This window comes from Trachemys scripta, chromosome 6, assembly GCF_013100865.1.
Source record: "Trachemys scripta elegans isolate TJP31775 chromosome 6, CAS_Tse_1.0, whole genome shotgun sequence".
Lineage (NCBI taxonomy): Eukaryota > Metazoa > Chordata > Testudines > Emydidae > Trachemys > Trachemys scripta.
The window spans coordinates 91399158-91421616 of NC_048303.1; the positions used below are offsets into that span (position 1 = coordinate 91399158).

The following is a 22459-nucleotide window of genomic DNA, read 5'->3' on the forward strand; positions in this document are numbered from 1 at the left end:
ACCTCACTTCTTCAGATGCAAGAAGTGAGGTTCTTACCCACGAAAGCTTATGCTCCCAGTACTTCTGTTAGTCTCAAAGGTGCCACAGGACCCTCTGCAACTGAACAGGGGCAATAAGAGCACAGCTTACTGTTGGGAGTCCAACTGCCCCCGCAGGGTCTCTGCTCCTTGCTCCCAGCTGGGAGCAGAGGCCAGCCGCCCAGGCTTCTTGGCTCTCTGATTGGGCATCCTCCAGGCAGGCAAGCAGTGAAACTAGGGTCTCTTTCCATTAATCCATTGTATTTGTTTAATTGTGGAAATAGGAGACTTTTTCTTCTGTTTTAGAGTTTAAAAGAATAAATGAATGCTTGAGTAACTCCCATCTATCTCAATGTGATGAGTTGAATGCTCTTCATAACTACAAGGTAAGTCGGACATTAAAAACACTGTGGATTTTAGTAATCAGCTATTAAATCATTTGCAAAGAAGTTTTTAAATCATAGATCCTCCATCTCTTTAAAAAAAAAAACAAAAAACAAAAACACTGCCTTCCCTTGAAACGCTATAGTTACGCATAGACACTTACTACAACAGTGGGAGGGATTGTCCTGTCAATATAGTTAATCTATCTCCCCAAGAGGTGGTAGACAGGGCTAAATTATGGAAGAATTCTGTGAACCTGTCTACACCAGGAATTAGGCTGGCTTAACCATGTTGCTCAGGGGGCATGGATTTTTCACACCCAAAAAGACATAGCTGGGTCAACTTAACTTTTTGTAGACCTGAGCTCAGCGTGAAGCAATGGAAACAGCTATAAGCAAGGTTACATAAGAACATAAGAATGGCCATACCGGGTCAGACTAAAGGTCATCCTGCCTAGTCTCCTGTCTACCGACAGTGGCCAATGCCAGGTGTCCCAGAGGGAGTGAACCTAACAGGTAAGTGATCTCTCTCCTGCTATCCATCTCCACTCTCTGACAAACAGAGGCTAGGGACACCATTCTTACCCTTCCTAGCCAATAGCCATTAATGGACTTAACGTCCATGAATTTATCTAGTTCTCTTTTAAATCCTGTTATAGTCCTAGCCTTCACAACCTCCTCAAGCAAGGAGTTTCCACAGGTTGACTGTGCACTGTGTGAAGAGGAACTTCTTTTTATTTGTTTTAAACCTGCTGCCCATTAAAGGTTGTGAGCTCTTTGTTAGAATATCACTAGGTTCCACTATCTCTGGGTTCACAGCCTGTTACCGTCCAATTTTTAAGTTTTAACTATTTTTGCCTTTGTTTGTTTGTTTTTAAAAAGTGACTTCACAAATTATACCTGTGTCTTCATTTTAGACTTTACAATCTTAGGTTGCATTAACAGAGACACAGCATGCAAGTCACAGGAAGTGATAGTACCGCTCTACTCTGTGCTGGTTAGGCCTCAGCTGGAGTACTGTGTCCAATTTTGGTCACCACTATATAGAACGGTGGTAGAGAAGCTGGAAAGATGACCAAAGGGATGGAACACAAGCCATATGAGCAACGACTGAAGGAACTGGGTACGTTTAGTATGGAAAAAGAGAAGATTAAGGTGGGGACATGACAGCAGTCTTCAAATACTTGAAAGGCTGCCATAAAAAAGATGGAGAAAAGTTATTTTCTCTTGCCATAGAAGGAAGGACAAGAGGCAATGGGTTTAAACTACAGCCTAGCAGATTTAGATTAAATCTCACTAAAAACTTTCTAACCGTAAGAATAGGACAATGGAACAGATTGCTTCTGGAGGTTGTGGAAGCACCTTAACTGGAGGTTTTCAAAAGGAGGCTGGATAGCCATCTGTCTTGGATGGATTAGACCAGTGGTCCCCAAACCTTTTACCTTGCGTCCCCCCTTATCCCTGTATACCCCACCTTCGCAAGGAGCCAGGCCACAGCTCCAGGGGGGGGGATGTGGACAGGTGTAATGGGGCTGGCAACTGGGTCCCCAGGCACAGGGCAACACTCCCTTCCTTTCCCTTGTGTGGGCTGGTCTGGGCCCCAACCTCGCCCCCTCAAACATTACTCCATGCTCCTCGGGGGGGGGGGGGGGGGGTTGAGGAAGGGCACTCCACAGATTGAAGACCTCTAGTTTAGACACAACAAGTTTTGCATCTTGGCAGGGGGTCAGACTAGATGATCCTTGCAGTCCCTTCCAACCCTCTGATTCTATTAATCTAACTAGACAAGACAGACAAAGGAAGTACTACCATTTAATAGGTGGGGAACCCAGACAATAGAGATAAACTGAATTGAGCAAGGTCACATAAGAAGTCTGTGGCAGAGCCAGCAATAGCACCCAGATCTCCTGAGTTCCATTCCAGTGCATGACCACAAGCCAAATACTGAAAATGAATTTTGCCTAGAAAAAAAAAGTGGTCAAGACTTCAGTTGGACATCACATTAACAAAGCCAAAACAGGAGAGCAAAATTAAGACAAGGATAGTTCCCAACTCTCTAGGACAGAAAAGGTATTCCTCTTCACCCATCATCAACTGTCGCCAGAAAAAAAAGTTTGAAAACCACTGAAGAAAATTGTTGATACCTGCAACCAAACGGAGCTGGGGGATGAGGGGTTTGGGCTGTGGGAGGGCCTCAGGGCTGAGGTGCAGGAGGGGGCCAGGGATTAGGGGTGCATGAACGGGCTCCAGGTTTGGGAGGGCTCAGGGCTAGGGATTGGGGCACAGGGTTACCTCAGGAGGCTCCTGGTCAGCAGCACAGAGGGGGTGCTAAGGCAGGCTTCCTGCCTGTCCTGACACCACAGACCGCGCTGCACCCTAGAAGTGGCCAGCAGCACGTCCGGCTCCTGGGTGGAGGGGCGCAAGCGGCTCCGCGCAGCTCTCGCCCGCAGGCACCAGCCAATGGGAGTGCAGAGCCTGAGCTCAGGCAGCACATGGAGCCCCGTGCCCCCCCTCTGCTCCCCAGGAGTCAGACCTGCTGCTGGCTGCTTCTGGGTCACAGCATAGTGTCAGAACAGGTAGGAACTAGCCTGCCTTAGCCGGGCAGCACCGCCGACGGGACTTTTAAACGGCCCTTTCGGCAGCGCTGACCAGAGCCGCTGTGACCCAGTGCTTTACATTCCGCGTTCCAGCAGTTTGAAAACCACTGCCCTACATCACCAAGATTGCTGGACAGGACACCTCTTTGTAAAAACTAAGGCCCTAGTCTTACAAACACTTAAGTGTATGCATAATTTTGCTGATGAGAGAAACCTCATTTGGCGTCAATGGAACTACTTGTGAGTAATGTCATACACAAGTTTAAGTGTTCGTATGTCTGGAGCCAAAGAAATTTTGCAATACATTTTACAAGTTATACAGATGCTCAAGAATAGAACATAATATGCGGAGACGGTTATATTTCAGTTAAAAAAAAAAAAAATAGGTGACTCAGCAAGACAAGTCAACATGAGTCTTAGGTTGGATTTTTAATTACTTAAGAAATAAAAAGTAAGTTTGCCTTAAAAAAAAAAATCAAAAACAAAAAACCAAACACCTTTTCCTCCTAATTAACTAAAAACCCAATATGAGAGACAACAACTCCGTTTTACATTCAGCTTAGAACTTTACTTTTTATTGTCTTAGTGAATTTAGTGCCCAAGAAGCCTACCTGAATTCTCAAGAGGGTGGGTGTTGACCTACCCAGGATGAATCATAGAATCATAGAATATCAGAGTTGGAAGGGACCTCAAGAGGTCATCTAGTCCAACCCCCTGCTCAAAGCAGGACCAATTCCCAGCTAAATCATCCCAGCCAGGGCTTTGTCAAGCCGGGCCTTAAAAACCTCCAAGGAAGGAGACTCCACCACCTCCCTAGGTAACGCATTCCAGTGTTTCACCACCCTCCTAGTGAAATAGTTTTTCCTGATATCCAACCTGGACCTCCCCCACTGCAACTTGAGACCATTGCTCCTTGTTCTGTCATCTGCCACCACTGAGAACAGCCGAGCTCCATCCTCTTTGGAACCCCCCTTCAGGTAGTTGAAGGCTGCTATCAAATCCCCCCTCATTCTTCTCTTCTGGAGACTAAACAATCCCAGTTCTCTTAGCCTCTCCTCATAAGTCATGTGCTCCAGACCCCTAATCATTTTTGTTGCCCTCCGCTGGACTCTTTCCAATTTTTCCACATCCTTCTTGTAGTGTGGGGCCCAAAACTGGACACAGTATTTCAGATGAGGCCTCACCAATGTCGAATAAAGGGGAACGATCACGTTCCTCGATCTGCTGGCAATGCCCCTACTTATACAGCCCAAAATGCCGTTAGCCTTCTTGGCAACAAGAGCACACTGTTGACTCATATCCAGCTTCTCGTCCACTGTGACCCCTAGGTCCTTTTCAGCAGAACTGCTACCTAGCCATTCGGTCCCTAGTCTGTAGCAGTGCATGGGATTCTTCCGTCCTAAGTGCAGGACTCTGCACTTGTCCTTGTTGAACCTCATCAGGTTTTTTTCTGCCCAATCCTCTAATTTGTCTAGGTCCCTCTGTATCCGATCCCTACCCTCTAGTGTATCTACCACGCCTCCTAGTTTAGTGTCATCTGCAAACTTGCTGAGAGTGCAGTCCACACCATCCTCCAGATCATTAATAAAGATATTAAACAAAACCGGCCCCAGGACCGACCCTTGGGGCACTCCACTTGAAACCGGCTGCCAACTAGACATGGAGCCATTGATCACTACCCGTTGAGCCCGACGATCTAGCCAGCTTTCTATCCACCTTACAGTCCATTCATCCAGCCCATACTTCTTTAACTTGGTGGCAAGAATACTGTGGGAGACCGTATCAAAAGCTTTGCTAAAGTCAAGAAAGTGGATGAAGGGCCCATCCACTCAACTGTGTAAGGATCAAAGGTTCAAAAGAAGAGTACCAGATGGGGTCATGAAGCAGAGAACCCTGGACAGTGCCACTGCTCTGTGAAGGAGTTGGTGGACACTGTCCAGAGGAACTCTGCCCAAATGTGTGAAAAGGGTATGAAAAGAAAGAAGATCCCACAATCACTGATCACCCACCCTGTTGAGCATCACCCATCCATTAGTCCAGGGAGTTATCTTGGCCAGTGCCAAGGTTGAACTGAGGTCTTATGACTTGGTGGGGCCACGGATGGAGTACCTAGAGATGCGAAGAAAAAGGAAACCAGAATCTCAGCATAAGGTTCTGGAGGAGTCAGAAGTTGGGCTGCAGACTGGAGGTAAGCATGTGCTAGGGTCTCCTTCTCATGGCAGAAGGGGTACGCTTTGAGGGACAACTGTGAACCATGTCAGCCGGTGCCTATGTTCACCTTAAGAAGCCCAGCTTGACAGTCTTGGGCACAGAAGTCCCTTGTTTTTCTATAGAACAGTTATAACAGCAGCAGCTTTCCCACACTGTCCCACCAATAAGGATCTACCCTGACCCGCAGGGAATCACACTTAAGCATGCTATGTTAGGTCAGTATCAAGGCGCACAAACTTTTACTTCTAACCTACTTTTCGCCATGAAGGCAGACAGCAACAGCAGCACATCTTAACGAAAAAGGGTTTGAGTCTGCTACTACTGAAATCAAAGGGAGTTTTGACAGCGCAGAATGTGAAAAGAAGCAAAAGCCCTTCTTTAGGCTGCACGCAAACATTGACTGTTTACTGTGCATTATGCCGCACAACCCTAAAGGGAAAGTGTATGGCTAAATCTAGTTTTAAAAAGGCTTATTTCTGACAGCACTCATATGCTATGTTTTAAAGCCTGGCTACCTGCCAAGGCAGCTAGCCACATTTATGTAATCCTAAGGATTTCTGTCACCTAGAGGAGAGTTATTGTAGCCGTGCTGGTCCCAGGACACTGGAGAGACAAGGAGCGTGAGGTAGTATCTTTTACTGGACCAATTTCTGTTGGCGAAAGAGACTGGCTTTTGAGCTACACAGAGCTTCAGCCCCAATCCTACTATAAATGCTATGTGAGTGGACCCCTGAGCCAGGTAGAGTCCATTACAGGATTGGGGCCTCAAGGAGGCACAGTCATTTCAAAATTTAGTTTTCTTTAACATTATCTAACATTAAAAGGAATGTTTCCATGCATTTACATTCTCTCTCTCTCTCTCTCTATATATATAATATCTCCATTCAGTGAAAGACTTTTCCCCTCTTAATACACAAATAAATTCTCCCATATTGCGTTTACAAATAATGTGCAATACTGGGGTGAAACAGTCCAACAGACCTTATAAATCCAACAGATTAAAAAACAACAGTGGAAAGATCTATGATTTTTATATGGTGCCTATCATCATGGTATGTAAGAGCCACACACAATCCCAGAACAAAGAGATAATTCTCTACTATCCAAGGTGAGCAAATAAATAAAAATCAAAAAGCATAAATAGTGACACAAAAATTAAATATTTATAATTTGTCCTGTTTCAGTAATCAGAGATGTTTTTAATAACTGAGCTTAGGAAAGCCATCAGAATAATAACCGGACAGTGTCCCTTTAACCTTACCGACCTCAGGTATGTCGAAACTGATGCCATAAGCCAAGTTTACATGACTGCGAAAGAAGTTAACCTAATTAAGGCCGGCGCCTCGGGGAGTCAACAGATCCAGAGGCCAGCCACACCTGACTTCATCTGTGCGACCTTGGGCGAGACAGGGACTACTGGAGTCGGGTTCTTACCCCTCTGGAGCCCACTTTCCGCAGCTGCCGTGCTCGGATCACCTCCCTGGCAGGGGTGGGGAGAGGCATCAGCAAGGGTGTCCGTGAAGCGCTCAGCGCCCCTCGCTGAGAAGATGCTGGAGCAGGGAAAGTCTCACCGGCTGGTTTGTCCCAGCCAGGGGTGCTCGTCCCACGCCGGGGCGAGGGGCTGGCGAGAGGGGCGGCTCACCCCACCTTTGCTGAGGGCGCTGTCCCCGGCCGGGGAGGCAGCGGCCCCAGAGTTGAGGATACTGCTGCCCCTGCCCCGCACGGGACAAGCGGAGACTAAGTCGGCGCCAGCGTCTCCGCTTAGCCCCGGGAAGCTGGAGCCCGGCGGCCGCCCCTCTCCCCCGCAGCCCGGCGAGTCCCCAAGCCGCACTCACATGTGGGGGTTCCGCTTGAAGGCGTTGTTCAGGTCCTTCACCACCCGCTGCACCAGCACCGCCACCTCCTCCGGGGACTCGGCCATCTTCGGCCCCCGCCACCGAGCGAGGCTGGGCTAAAGCGCTTCCGGGTCGGCGGCCCAGCGAGGAGGAACGAACCGCTCCCTGGCAACGGCGGCCACCCGGGCCGGGCGGCGGGACAGGCAGGCTCGCCGCGCTCAGTCAGGTTACCCCCCTCCGCCCTTCTCCCCCGCGCGCCGTCGCCTCCGCGCTCCAACGGCCGTAATCAGAGCAACCAGGCTTTAAAAGAGCCGCGGAACCGCCTGGGCTCTTCTGCCAACCTCCTGAGCCTGCGGGCCTCCCCCGGGTGTGCCTAGCGTGTCTGGGGTGGAGCTCGCCCTTGCACCAGCCTGACACTGCAACCGCACAGACAAGGGCATGTGGCGGCTTGACGCGGGGATCCGGAGGAGACGGTTACCTGAGAGGATGCGGCCTTATAGTAGCTTGTACAGACAATTTAAAACCAAATCCCATGTGTCCTCCGAAGGAGGGGTGCGGCGCACCCTGCAGCCTTTGCGCTGCAAACATCTATGTGCTTATGTTTGCAAACATGAGTAGTCCCATTTAAATCAGCGGGCTAGCTCGCGTGGGTAAGGTTAATGAGCACAAACATAAGCGTTTGCAGCAGGCCCCCCGACTCTTCTAACGCTTGCTTCGTGCGTGCTGGTTTTTGTTTCACACGCAGGCTTGTGATTTTGGGTCTTCTTTCCCAAGCTGTTTAAAGGCGATTCGGGGGAAATCATACCTATATAAACATCTTCATCGCTAAAGTGAGACCCCTCTGAAAATGCCCTTACAATTAGTTCAAAATATGACTTGGCTGGTCTGCCTATTTTGCTGACTTTAAATGGTCCTGATGATGCTTCTAGTTGAGAGTTCTTTTAAATAGCTACTCAGTGGTTCTCAAACTGTGGGTCAGGACCCAAAAGTGGGTCACCACCTGGTTTTAATGGGGTCGCCAGGGCTGGCCTTAGACTTGCTGGGACTGAAGCCCAGCCCCACCACTGCGGGCTGAAGCCCATGGTGAGGTTCAGGTTACAGGTTTCCCCACCTGGAACTGATGATCAGGCTTTGGCTTTCGGCTCAGGCAGGCTCAGGCTTTGGTCCTGTTCTCCCACTCCCCTTGGGTCATGTAGTAATTTTTGTTGTCAGGAGGAGGTTGCGGTGCAATGATGTTTGAGAACCCCTGATCTAGGTAAATCTGCCACTTTAAAATCTTACTTAGGGTACCAAATAGATCAAATAATGTTTGTAATCTTTCAATTTTTTTTAAAGTTTGACGATGAAGTTTATTTTCCTATATTATTCTTAACTTGGAAAATATGAAACATTTTATTGGGATGTAATAGAAACAAACGAGTGCCTTTTGTTTACTTCTCTGTGGGCTATAGTGAGAGAAATGATTGGATTGCGGATCACATGATTTTGTGTCAACAGCTTATATTGGCATCACAATGATATTTACTCAAGGAAGGAATTCATTGGTTGCAGTAGTAAAATATAATGAAAATACTAGCAGTTTTATGGAAAAAGAGAAAACCTGATAATTTTTACAGGTTAGAATCTTAATATATTTTGCTATGGCAGACATCACCAGAAGGCAACATTACTGTTGGACCTGTTCTGTGCATGACAGACTCAGAATTTAAACTCTCTTCTTGCTCATCCTGTCCATTAAATATTAGAGGGGTGGGATTTTTGATGGGGTTTTATCTCTGTTCTTTTAAAAAAAATTGTACTTTAAAAATATTTTATGCCTTTTTTTTTTTTTCTGTTCAAGGTATGGTGTAAATAACACTAAGCATTACTTTACCTGTGGTCACTTTGCATGCAGCTCCCATACAATCCATCTTCTCTGTAAGTACAATGTTGAAAACTATTATAAATTTCATGCATGAAAGTGATGTTGAATACCTAAAACATTATAATAAAACATATCCTAAACCTAAAGCCTACATTTTTAAAAATGTCTCAAAAATACAAACCATTATCCAAAACACAAACCAGAAAAACCAGTTTGGTATACATAAGTAAAAAATATTATCACAAAACAGCCAAATAGTGTGAGTTCTGGGATTCTTAATAAGTAGTCACAGACAAACTTTCTTTACTCCAAGATTCTCATTGGCGAAAATAATTTCCGTAGGCAAACAAAAACCACCCAATAAACAAGCAAACCTACACTACCACAGGCCTACCAGATGTCATGTTTCAGCCTACTTTTTATTGCCTCTCAAAAAATCTTAGGCTTAAGTGTTGTCATTGTCTGAATTTGAGAATATTTCATTAATATTAATATAAAAGGCATATACATTTGCTTTTTAATATGGTTCATTTTCACCTCCTAGTTATTTATCTTCTCGTTGCCTTGAGCTGTGTTACATTCCAAGCCATCCTTCTGCTGCAGGATGCAAGTAACTCATTGTATTTAGAGTTATTCAGATCCTGAGAGAGAACATTTGGGCCCTGGTATGGTAGCACTTGAATGAGTTTCACACTTGATATACAATGTTGACTGTATTGTCCACTTGGAGTTGAGATCGCTTGTGACTAAATTTAATTTCCTTCCTTTTCTGCTGATGTTCAATGGCCAGTCCAGTTGCTCACTCAAGTCAGTAACTCATACAAGTCATGCATACACACAGACACTAGCATGATGGGCTACCCTATTTTGGAACTCCAAAAATATTCTTAAATGCCAGGACCTGATCCTGCAAACACACGCTTTAAGTTAAGCATGTGTGAATAATCCCATTGACTTCAAGTTAAAGTTAAACAAGTGCATAAGTATTTACAGGACAGAGGCATTAGATGTAATGTGCACATAAGAACTTTTAGCACAGCTTAATATGCTTTACATTCAAATCTTTGGTTACTGTTGTTTTAAAATAATTAACTGTTTTTTCCCTTCCCTTCAGTTCTTTAATTTGACATACAAACAAGCAACAGTCATGTTAATGTGCACTTGTTCATTTATATGTAAAACTAGCAATTTATACATTTGTTATTCTAATATCCAATCTAATACCTAAAACATAAGGGCTAAACTGTGCCCTCCAATATACATGTATATCTCCCATGGACTTCAGAAGGGGTTATGCTCACTTATCCGAGGGTAAAACTTGGCTATAAATGAAGATTTTAACCTTAACACTACACCACAAACCTATTGTATTTTGTTGTCATTTTCCAAAAATTATAACTTACTACTCTTATGTAGTCTGTAATGACTAAAATTGAATGTTATTATTAAATTAAACTTTAGTCCGCTTTATCATTTGAAAGCTTGCAATGTCGTCGTCATCATCCTCTTCATCCTCACCGTCACCACCACCAAGGCGACCTGGTAGACCCACCATATATTCCCCATTAGAGAAAAAGAGGAGGAGAAAGAGTCTAGAGAGAAAAAGGGCTCAATCAAGGATATGTATAAGAGAACAGATAGGAAGATGGATGTCACTTAGGGAAACACTTAATGTCTTCTCACATGCTGAAGTTGCCAAGTTTTTGCTGGACTTGTAAGTCATTCAAATGTCCTATATATTAAATATCATTATCTAAAGAGAAATATGAATTTTATTCTGATTGGTTTCTTTTTGATACTTTCATCTTATTTTGTATTCTAGATATGACAATTATGAAAACCGAGATGTGTGCAAGGAATCAAAAGTGAAAATACAGGAAGCGGATGGAAACTCAACATTAAATGCAGAAGAGGATGTGCCAGAGACCTCTTTAACAGCAGGCACTGAAAGGTGACTTAAAATATTTTTTTAATTTTTTTCTGTTTTTTTCCATTAAATTGTGTAAAAATAAAAAACAGTTGCCAGTGAAATAACTCCCATTCATGTGATCATTCCTCTAGGCCACGGGTTCCCAAACTTGGTTTGGGGCTTGTTCAGGGTAAGCCCCTTGTGGGCCGCGAGACCCTTTGTTTACCTGAGCGTCCGCAGGTACGGCCGCTCACAGCTCCCAGTGGCTGTGGTTAGCTGTTCCTGGCCAATGGGAGCTGCAGGAAGCAATGTCCTGGCCTGCGCTGCTTCCCGTAGCTCCCATTGGCCGGGACTGGTGAACAGCAGCCACGGGGAACTGCGAGCGGCTGGACCTGTGGATGCTCAGGTAACCAAAGTGTCTCACAGCCCACCAGGGGCTTGCCCTGAACCAAGTTTGGGAACCCCTGCTCTAGGCCATAGTGCCACCCCTCTTATGGGGCTGCTCTATTGTGGGCCAAAGCTAGGTTGATGTATGTGTGAGTGGTTGGAATTAGGATCTCAGTCCTTCAAGACACTGAGCAAACTAAGTTGTACAATGAGTCCTGTCAATTTCCTTGTAAGTTGAGGGAGCTCAGCAGCTTGCAAGTCTGAGTCCCTAATTTGTACTAATGCAGCCTATGGATAAAGATTTATACAGCACTGTGAAGATACAAATAATTCCATAAGTACTGAACATTAGAGTCCTTTTTCTTCTCTCCCACATCTCTAATCTCTCCGTAACTCTCCCTTCTCCATCACCTCCCTAGCAAAATGTCACAGAAGGCCACCAGGCCTGCCTGGAATTCCATCCTTGATCTTAGATAATTAGTCCATTCTGCTGTGTCTTCCAAGAAAGTAGAGATTGCTCCATCCTTTGCAGTCAGGCCTCAACTCAGTAGGACATTTTGCATGAGAAGGACTTTGCCTTCTATGACTCATGTAATTCTGGATAATGTGATATTAGTCCTGCCTTAGCACCAGGGGATGGGCAAGATGACCTCTTATGGTGCCTTCCAGACCTACATTTCTATGATTATATTAGCAATTTTACATAATATTTTACAAATTTAAGTTAACTGTATGGAAGTCCATAAATATTCTATATGCTAATTTTAATTTTCAAATAAGACAATGAAATTTAAAGGAGAGGTTATAAGTACACTGGGCAATAGCACATTTACATTCAGCGCAAAAGAGATCAGAATAAATAGTTTTGTCCAATTAATGGATTATAATTTACTCACTTTTCAGTGATTGACCCTCCTATCCTTAAAAGTATTTATGAACGGGACCTCTTTTGTGCATTAACTTACTGTGTACAGTTCTTTTGTCCAAAACTTTAAAATCATGTGTGAATTCACTATGGAAATGTCTATACGAAAAGTTCAGTGTTGTACAATTTGCATTGCAGAGGTCCAATGTTTCCCATCTGAAGGCATGGTGGGTTTTTTGGATGGTTTGCTTTATATATAATGAGATGATGTAAGTAGCTGAGAAACTTGCATCTTGATTATATGGTATATCCATGGTTTGCTACAGGGTGAAGAACCTCAGGAACATAGAATTTTATTTCCAAAGATACACTACATTAAATGTTGCTTCTTTTGGCTACGTTTATTTAACAGATTGCTATGTGAAGATTTAGAGGATGAATCTACAGACAGTTCAGGGGAAGAGTGTACTATTGATAATGAATATGACCTTTCTAAAAGGTAAGTAGTATTTTAAGATACTATATTGTTGCTATATTTGGTATAACAGTGTATTAAAACTGGAAGTACTAAATAAATCAGTCATATATACTATTTACCATCCAAGTTGTTTGCTTAATTGTAAATGTTACACAGCTTGTTAGTGACTTAGACTGGTCTGACTCATAATAATTTTCGCTTTCTAATTCTCATGCACTGAAGCTCTGCAGGGTAGTGTTTTAATCTGTTCCTATTTAAATTAAAAAAACTAATTCATATAAGGCTTTCTAAAATCTTTTTTTCCCTTCTATATTTACCTTTTTTTAAAAACAGCAACACCTGAACCCAAATTTTTTCAGGGTCTAAATTACTCAGTGTGTCTTAATTCATGTGTTATATTTATAATGCATTCTAATTGTCTCTATTTGTTTAGTTTTTCTTCAGTTAAACACTTGAAAAATGTGTCTATAGCAGAGGATATATTGGGTATAACAGATGAATGTGATGATGGGTCACAAGGTGACTTTATAGAAACCTTTGAGGAGACAACTCGTGATATGACTTTGGATGACACCCAGGATATTTCTCATGAAAAAATTCACATTGTTTACGAACGATGCCTTCTTCAACTAGCCAAAAAAATTGTTATACCAAAATGTATGTTTTGTGCTGGTGAAGTTGATATTTCTGTACAGCCTGTTTCCTCCTGTGTGCATTTGATATGGGTGAGTAATATACCTTGTAAATGTCTCTCTCTCTCTCTCTCTCGCTAACTAATTCTCAATATGTTAATAGTAGTTTAATTTTCTATGGTCCTGATCCTGCAATCAGATCAACATGTGCAGAGCCCTGTGGAGTTTCACTGATTTAAATGAAACCCCATGCCTCCTGCACAGTATCCCTTTGAAATTAATTACTTCCACAAAGGTCAGCTCACGTGGGTCTAATTGCAGGAGTGAGACCTCAGTGTTTATTTTTAATATCCTCGGGCCTGTTTCTGCATATCCTAATTTAGTCAATAGTTCTCACTTGCTCAAGTAATCATGTTGAGCCCAATGGAATTACTCAGATGAGTAAGGACTACTTACGTGAGTAAAGATGTGCAGGATAAGTCCCTAGGTTTTCTGATGTGAGCTTTTCTATGTCTTTTATTTTATCACATATCATATCCTGTCATTGAGTGGACATACTTAAATAGGGTCCAAAATGTATATATTGTAAAGTCAAGCTTTCAAAAAACTGAAGACTAATAAAAAATATTTCCAGAAGAAAAAAAATGAAATAAGCAAATATTGTTCCTGCAGTCTCTTTGAAACCCTGGTGTTGCAACACTAAGAACTGGAAAGTGAAGGTGACTGTATACAAGAAGCTAAATGAATTAATTGATTTTTTTTTTCCATTGTTCCAGTTGAGAGACATGTAAACAGTAAATAAAAAGCATAAATAGTAGTGAGTTCAATGGATTTCTAAAATTCTTTCATTTTTAAGGAGTTGATAGTAATATATGTAAGCTACTTGGTTATCAGTGTGGTGTTTTTTTTAATTAAAAGTGCTCCTTAAAACTATCCATAAAATTCTAGATCTAATTTTTAGTTTTATGGCTTGTTAAAATGCAAACAATAAGTACACGGCCTCACTTATTTCTTTTTGTTTTATTCTTTTGCTTAATATTCAACACGTCTAGAAATGTAGTGCAGGACATATAGCATTTGAATGGTCTTCTCAACCCTTGGTAAAAGGACAGACGCATGCAGGAGACCTTGCTTTATCTGCTGCAATCATACTGTCAGGAAACAATTTTGGAAAAATTTCACAAATGGCAAACTTTATGAAGTTGACATTCGTAAGTGCAAGTACATTCTTCAGAATGCAACGTCACTTTATTGTTCCAACTATAGAATCCTTCTGGTGTCGTATGAAGCAACACATTTTGGAGGAATTACATGGGAAGGAAGTAGTCATTATGGGTAAATAAAGCATTACAAAACTTAATTGTTTTTTGGATACCTCATCCAAATTTGTTCCTTGATTTTTTTTTTAAAAATATTCTTACTACATTTATTAAAATAGGTAACCTCGATTTTATTTCTCTCAGAATAAAACTTTTCTATTTAATTCTTAATGTGCAGGAGATGGACGCATGGATGGCCCTGGCCACTCTGCACAGTATTGTGTATACTCATTCATGGATTTAGAAACTAAACAAATTTTAGCTATTGAAATAGTGGATAAACGCAAAACGCAACTGAACTCCCCATTTATGGAGAAGGAAGCCTTTCGAAGAGGATTACAAAAGTTGTTGGATGAACAGCTAATGGTCAAAGAAGTGGTTACTGATTCACACACTCAAATCTCTGCTTTGATAAGTAATTATCACTCTTAACTTTTTACTAAGGCTCTACAAAATTCTGTAAGTTCAAGGCATACTGTTAGTTTAGGCCCAACATTTGACTTCCCTGAAAAATCATCTCTTTGAAAATATCCATTGGATTTTCAGTTTGTATTTTTAAAAAGAAATCCATTATACCAGTCTCTGAAGAATTAAAACTGTGGTTCCATTTTTTGTGTGACTAACGCAAAAAGAATGTTTACTAATGTTGCTGTCCACTATTGGCTTCCAGTCGTTTACTACCTGGAGGTCAAATTTCTTCCCTCAGAACTGGGAGTGCAACTCCCAGTGATGTCAGTTGGAATTGCCCATAGCTATCTGAAGAGAGAGTTTGGTTCTAGCAGCCCGGATTTTGCTTTAACAAATAAGTAATTATTACTCGCACAAGTAGTCCCATTGACTTCCATAAAACTGAAAGGATTTCCAGCATTTGGACTTAACACTGTTCACAAAGCACTGCTGAACTAATCAGTGATACTAGCGCATAAACAAGGAAATAAATAAAAAACAGCATTTTAATGTCAGTCTCTTAAATATACAAGGTAGGAAGAATCAATATTTGCCAGATAGGAAGGACATAATCAGTAAGGAAAGACACTTCACTTTCAAGTTTCTAAAAAGGTTTTGCTGGAGCTGGTTGAAAAATGAGGAGGCTTTCTATAGAAACTTTTGATTTTTGGCAGAAATTCAAAAATTAAAAATGCTGCTGCACTGTCTCATGAGAGCTGTAGTTTGGGCTCCTCAAGTTCTCATTCTCCTCTATATACCCATAGTCAGACCATTTCATCATCATATGGTGTACTGAGGTCTTCCTACTTGGAGAGAAAAAGTGGGTGTATTGTATCATAGGAGTCTCTGGCCATGGTGCATTGTGTGGTCTGGCTGAAAGCGTGGCCCATACAAGAGAATGGGGACATGAGGCAACCAAAGTACATCTCCAAGGAGGTACTGTAGGAGCATTCCTAAATCAAGATATTTTGGTTTTCAGCCGAAAAATTGAAATTTTCTGTGAGGAAAAAAAATTAGTCAAAAATACAATTTGCTGTTGAAAAACATTAACAGAAAATTTTCAACCAGTTTTAAAACTCTGTAGTTGACCGTGTACTTTTAAGGCTTACCTCTGTATTACTTTTCTACTATATTACTTTAATTATGTAATTAGAATTTCGGCTTAGTCAGATAACACAAAGTACTGTATAATGTATTTCAAGCCATACATAAGGGTCAAAATTAGGGCTGTCGATTAATTGCAGTTAACTCATGCGATTAACTAAAAAAAAGTTAATTGTGATGAATCGCAGTTTTAATCGCACTATTAAACAATAGAATGTTTAATAGATTATAATTAAACAATTAACATTTATTAAATATTTTGGAAGTTTTTCTACATTTTTCAAATATTTGATTACATTTAGAACACAGAATACAAAAGGTATAGTGCTCACTTTATATAATTATTTTTATTACAAATATTTGCACTGTAAAAATGATAAAAGAAATAGTAGTTTTCAATTCACTTCTTATAAGTACCATAGTGCAATCTCTATTGTGAAAGTGCAATTTACAAATGTAGATTTTTTTTTGGTTACATAACTGCACTCAAAACCAAAACAATGTAAAACTTTAAAGCCTACAAGTCCACTCATTCCTACTTCTTGTTCAGCCACTCACTAAGACAAACCAATTTGTTTACATTTACGGGAGCTAATGCTGCCTGCTTCTTATTTACAATGTCACCTGAAAATGAGAACAAGCGTTCGCATGGCACTGTTGTAGCCGGCATTGCTAGGTATTAACATGCCAGATATGCTAAACATTTGTATGCCTCTTCATGCTACCGCCACTATACCAGAGGACATGCTTCCATGCCGATGTCGCTCGGTTTAAAAAAAAAAAAAAATGCATTAATTAAATTTGTGACTGAACTCCTTGGGGGAGAATTGTGTGTCTCCTGCTCTGTTTTACCTACATTCTGCCATATATTTTGTGTTATGGCAGTCTTGGATGACGACCCCGCACATGTTGTTCAATTTAAGAACACTTTCACTGCAGATTTGACAAAATGCAAAGAAGGTACCAATGTGAGATTTCTCAAGATAGCTACAGCACTTGATCCAAGGTATAAGAATCTGAAGTGCCTTCCAAAATCTGAGAGGGGTGAGGTGTGGAGCATGTTTTCTGAAATCTTAAAAGAGCAACACCAGTGCGGAAATTGCAGAACCCGAACCACCAAAAAAGAAAATCAACCTTTTGTTGGTGGCATCTGACTCAGATGATGAAAATGAACATGTGTCAGTCCGCACTGCTTTGGATTGTTATTGAGCAGAACCCCTCATCAGCATGGAAGAATGTATTCTGGAATGGTGGTTGAAGCATGAAGGGACATATGAATCTTTACAGCATCTGGTACGTAAATATCTTGCGATGCTGGCTACAACAGTGCCATGAGAACGCCTGTTTTCACTTTCAAGTGACATTGTAAACAAGCGGGCAGCATTATCTCCTGCAAATGTAAACAAACTTCTTTGTCTGAGCAATTGGCTGAACAAAGAAGTAGGACTGATTGAACTTGTAGGCTCTAAAGTTTAACATTGTTTTATTTTTGAGTGCAGTTATTTTTTGTACATAATTCTACATTTGTAAGTTCAACTTTCATAAGAGATTGCACTACAGTACTTGTATGAGGTGAATTAAAAATACTATTTTTTTCTTTTTTACAGTGCAAATATTTGTAATAAAAAATAAAGTGAGCAATGTACACTTTGTATTCTGTATTGTAATTGAAATCAGTATATTTGAAAATGTAGAAAACATCCAAAAAATTTAAATAAATGGTATTCTATTATTGTTTAACAGTGATTAATCATGATTAACTTTTTATAATCACTTGACAGCCCTAGTCAAAATCTATCCAATGGTTCTGATGATGTAAATCTTGAAAACATATCTTAAAATGGTTTGTAGATGTTGTCAGAATCCCCAAGGGGAATAATAGGTCTAACTTTTTTCTGTCAATATGCCTACACTGCCCCCCCCTCCCCCCAAAAAAGTGTGTGTGTTAGCTAACTCAGGTTAAAATAGCAGTGAAGGCACAGCAGCTTGGCTTTTTAATTTGGATTAGAAGCTTAAATTCAAACTCAGGCTCCCCTAGAGACTTGAACTTAAGCTATTAAAAAGTCATGTCTTCACTGCTGTTAGAACCCAAATTAATATTGCACTTTTTTTTTTCAGAGTAGACATATCTTACATTTTTGGGGTACAGTGTCTAATGTGGGTGGAAATCAGTGATACCTCTAAAAATCACTAGAAGTGCTGAATCATGATAGAGTACTGATGTTTGTAAGTTGCAGGAGCTGTTATGTATAATTATGTAAACAATATACAATAACTGTCCTTTTTACAATTAAATTTTCATATTGCTGTCCAAAAAGGACTGAAAACTAAATTGTATTTGCTTTTATTTTAACTGGCATTATAAAATGTACTTTTAAAAAATTATATACTTCTCTGCTATCAGACATTTGTATTCAGCAGGCTTCCGTGCTTAACATTGTGTATTATCTAGGTGTGTTAAACTGCTGTAGTGATCACTGAGCTTTAAATCAGTCATGTTTTATATGCTCTGCCAATGTGCATTTGGGGAAAATTATGATAAATGAATTTGGAAAAAATAAAATGTTTAATTTCACACAGGTGCTATTAATAAACTGAACAGCAATGAAACATTAATCTAATTATTATGTTTGGGTTTTTTTATCCACAGCAAAGAAATTTCCCTGTGTAATCCATTCATATGACATATGGGGTGGTGCCAAAAATCTTGGAAATAAATTAATTGAGGTAACATTTCTCTGAGTACAGAATAACTATATATTTTGTAGCTACTTGTAATGGTATAATAAAATTGATCATAGTACATTCATAACACAATATTTGGCTTAATATCTCAGGGGATTGATAATAAGATATAGAGTCTTTAACAGATTCAAATCCAGACCAAGTCAGTAGTTACAGAATGCTATCACTAATGGATATGTGTCAGCTCTGTGAAATATCTATGATGATCTCAGTTAATTTCTATGGGGCAGATCCTCAGTTGGTGTAACTTGTCATGGCTCTATTGACTTCAAGTACCACTGAAGTAATTGGAGCTATGGCAATTTACATCAACTTAGGATCTGCCTCTCATTGTACATAGCAGAAAAAACACCATGATTGATCCTAAGCGGCCTCCATTTTCGCAGTCTCAGTATACAGGCAAAGAATGAATGGCTTGGAGATGAACTAATCTCTCATCATTAGAGGTGTCTTTTTCTACATTGGGCACATCAGTTGGGCAATGTGGGAAAGCTTATATTTTCAATATCTGTGCTGTGCTATTATTATGATAGTTTATATTATGGTATTGGCCAGAATTTGGAGGTGTTGTACAGAATACAGGAAGACACACACTCTCTGCCTACAGAAAGTGTTTACTATATATAATTTCAGTAGATAAGTAGAGGACACACACACAGGCACGCCATTTTGTTTTTAATAGTTATGCATGCCTTTATTTTTCAGGCTAGCAGACAGAAAGATTGTCGCCGTCTTTTACAGTGGTGTTCAGATATTGTCAATTATTTCTGGTTTTGCTGCAAGGAAGCAAATTCATATGAAAAATTTATTGTAAGTTTGTAATTTAGAGTTAAGTTGTATTATTCCAATACAATATTTTACTGCAGTGAATTACATTTTATTATCATGGTTTCTTAACATTGTAGGGAATGTGGTGTGGCTTAGTTCATCATGTGGTCAATGAACATCAGTGGGCTAGTGGAAACGGCATCATTGAGGGACGGTGCAAACATGGTCCTCAAATGGATGAAAGAGAAAAGGAATGGCTAGAAAAGGGAAGCAAACCTCACACTGAAATGTGCAGAATAATTTTGGATAAAAAGTTTCTGAGAAACATCCCATACTTTCTTCAGTTTAGGTATAACTAATTTGAATTGTGGATGTTAGGTTGTCTTTGTTTCCTCCAAGTTATTCTCTTCCCTTCCTACTAAAAATGAATATAGACTGTGTGCCAAAAAAGGTAGTTTTGCATATATACTAAATCATTCAAACTCTCATTTAGTAGTAATAAACCATGTAACACAGTTGAAGCTAAGTGAATTTTAAATGTAACAATTGTAATTTAAAAGGAAAAGTTACTTGCTAATAAAAAGTCTTTCTACACTTCATTAATATTTATGTGCTAGTTATATAGTGTGTTCCTGATAATGTTAAAGATGTTTCTGAAAAACAAATCATATATTTATTTTTATAAAGATCCATATTTGATCTGGAACAGTTTCAGCAGCATGTGCATATGTACGCTCCCGAAAGATTTGAATACACCTATCCAGTGTACAGAGCAAGATGTTTTTTGGCTGCTATTGATTACAATATGCATTTGAACCGGCAAACCATGCACAATCAACAGAATCAGTTAATGTAAGTCTGTCACTGCACTAATCTATTGTTTCTTTTTTTTTTTTTTTTAGTCAATAGTTGCAGTTAATTATCATTTGCGCTAAGAAATGAGCTTGTATTATTACCTACAGCATTACACACGTACTATTGACCACATTTCTTGCTGAGTTCAGGGGAATTATGTCAGAAGAGAATTTGGCTTTTTCTTATGTTAATACAAAGTTCAGGATTCTACATAATATGCATGAGAGAGAGAGAACACACAGCTAGAGATGATTCAGCACTTGGACAAGTATGCTCAAAAAGTGCATGGTTCAGCCACAGTCTCAGCCTGTAATAGCTAGTATGAACCTATGATGCTCACTAAGAAGCTACAAAGAAGTAGTAAATGCAACCAGTTGCTTTTCCACGTTCCTTACATGGTGTCTTTGTCGGTCAATTTTATGCTGTGTTTGGATCCCCTGCTCACCTCAATCACTCCTTTACTCGATAATTGCTCAGCTGCAGCATAGAGAACCTTTATTACGTTTGACTCTGCAGAATGTCCTAAAGTTAGTCTCAGAAAAGTCACTGCACATAGGGCTCGCTGAGTATGTGAGCATGAATACGAGGAGAGGGGGAATGGAGTATATGTAAATATTCTGTCTTGTATCACTTAATGTTAATCTTGTCCTCAGTGTGAATTTGTGAAGCTCCATTGACTTCAATTGTAAACAGAAGGATAGAGACTAATTACATTTTTTTCAGGCTTTTAGGGGCTGATCTTGTAGCCCTTTTACTACACAAATTTCCTCACAGAAGTTAGTGTGTGAGTAGAGTTTGCAGGACTGAGGCCTTTAATTTATACATATTAATGGATGAAACCATGTATTTCCATAATTATCTTGTATGCGATGTTTATTAAATTCAGCATTTTTTCTCCTAATAAAACATTCCCCCCCCCTCTCTTTTTTTATTTTTATAATAGATACCGTAGAATTTACCATAGGAAATCTGGGAGATGGACCTTGGTACCCAAGAAAGAAAATAAGCATTATGTATATACTGATGACATAATGGAGGAGATATTTCAACGCTGTTTGGGGATGTAGCAAGAGGTCCTGAAGGCTAAACCTCTGAAACCAAATATTTCAAGACTGATTGCAAAATGAATTATACTAATTAGCCTTCTTTCACAATTTAAAAAAAAAAACTTCTCCAGGCTTATATTTATTGGAATTACCTATGGTAATGCTTGATTATTTAGGTTATATTTAGGATATAGTTATTTAACGTTTTATTCTTGGGGAGGGGAAAGTGAACTATTTGTATTGGTATTAATATGCATTTCTGGTGGGGTTGGTTAAATAGTCAAGTTATAATAACTTGCTAACCTTTTAATTGTGTGCCTGTGTGTATATACATACATACATACATACATACATACATACAAACATATATACACACACACACACACACACACTAACTTCTTAATTTTGGGAACAACGTTTCTCAAAGACTAAAACTACTTTTTGATAAAGTGATACGCACAATGTTTATGTATGATAAATTGTTTTCAGTATGAGTTATATAATGTCATAGATTACAAACTTTTGTGTTTATTTGAAATAATCAGTGTCATTAAATAAAAAGATACTGTTAGGTCTGTTGGGCCCAAATTTCATTTACTTTAACATTGTAATAATTTGATAATGACTGTATGAATTTACATAGTGGTTTTCATCTTTGCATTGTTTTACTAATATGTAATTAATCCTTACAATTCCTTTGTGGTTTAGGTGTTATTCTACTGGTGGAAAGCTGAGAAAGGAGTTAAGTGACTTGTCCAAGGTCACAGAGGGACTTGGTGTCAGAACTGAAGCAGTCTGGAATTTATTCCTTTTCTCTAATGTGGCAGTTTCTCAAGATTTAAATTCTCTGTTTTAAGTACTTCATTTTGTATGTCTCTCTAAAAATATGTGATCTGCCTCTGTACATAGATGACATTAATTTTATCATAATGTGATTTATTTAAGTTTTTAAAATTACTCATGCAGGGCACGAGGGAGAGATGCTCAGGTAGCACA

The 22459-nt window shown here is 40.0% G+C and overlaps 2 protein-coding genes across 6 annotated transcripts in view; one reads left to right on the forward strand and one right to left on the reverse strand.

Moving 5' to 3' along the window:
• Window positions 1-7150, reverse strand: part of PTAR1 (protein prenyltransferase alpha subunit repeat containing 1) — a 44775-nt gene extending 37625 nt beyond the window's left edge. Inside the window, exon 1 of the mRNA XM_034773676.1 lies at window positions 7045-7150. Coding sequence (XP_034629567.1) covers window positions 7045-7130 — 86 coding nt within the window. The 5' untranslated portion in view covers window positions 7131-7150. The remainder of the gene's footprint in view (window positions 1-7044) is intronic.
• Window positions 7151-7157: 7 nt separating this feature from the next.
• LOC117878929 lies at window positions 7158-21574 on the forward strand. Of its 5 annotated transcripts, none has more exons than XM_034773671.1 (13): window positions 7158-7270; window positions 8885-8961; window positions 10390-10622; window positions 10731-10859; window positions 12482-12568; window positions 12981-13272; window positions 14232-14514; window positions 14677-14913; window positions 18700-18776; window positions 19500-19604; window positions 19700-19911; window positions 20250-20414; window positions 21361-21574. In XM_034773671.1, exons 3-13 carry the CDS (start codon window positions 10396-10398, stop codon window positions 21482-21484), a joined length of 1938 nt encoding a protein of 645 aa, XP_034629562.1. In that variant the 5' UTR covers window positions 7158-7270; window positions 8885-8961; window positions 10390-10395; the 3' UTR covers window positions 21485-21574. The 5 variants fall into 5 exon arrangements, with proteins under 5 accessions (XP_034629562.1, XP_034629563.1, XP_034629564.1 ...); XM_034773672.1 differs by lacking the exon at window positions 7158-7270 and adding an exon at window positions 7438-7543; XM_034773673.1 differs by lacking the exon at window positions 7158-7270 and adding an exon at window positions 7561-8299.
• Window positions 21575-22459: the final 885 nt, after the last annotated feature.

What these genes read in the sequence shown, in the direction of transcription:
- LOC117878929 (XM_034773671.1), top strand. Translation starts at nt 10,396, where the DNA reads ATGTCGTCGTCATCATCCTCTTCATCCTCACCGTCACCACCACCAAGG. An exon ending in TTAACAGCAGGCACTGAAAG is followed by an intron (nt 10,860 to 12,481) that starts GTGACTTAAAAT and finishes TTTATTTAACAG; the next exon opens with ATTGCTATGTGAAGATTTAG. An exon ending in ATTCATATGAAAAATTTATT is followed by an intron (nt 19,605 to 19,699) that starts GTAAGTTTGTAA and finishes TTAACATTGTAG; the next exon opens with GGAATGTGGTGTGGCTTAGT.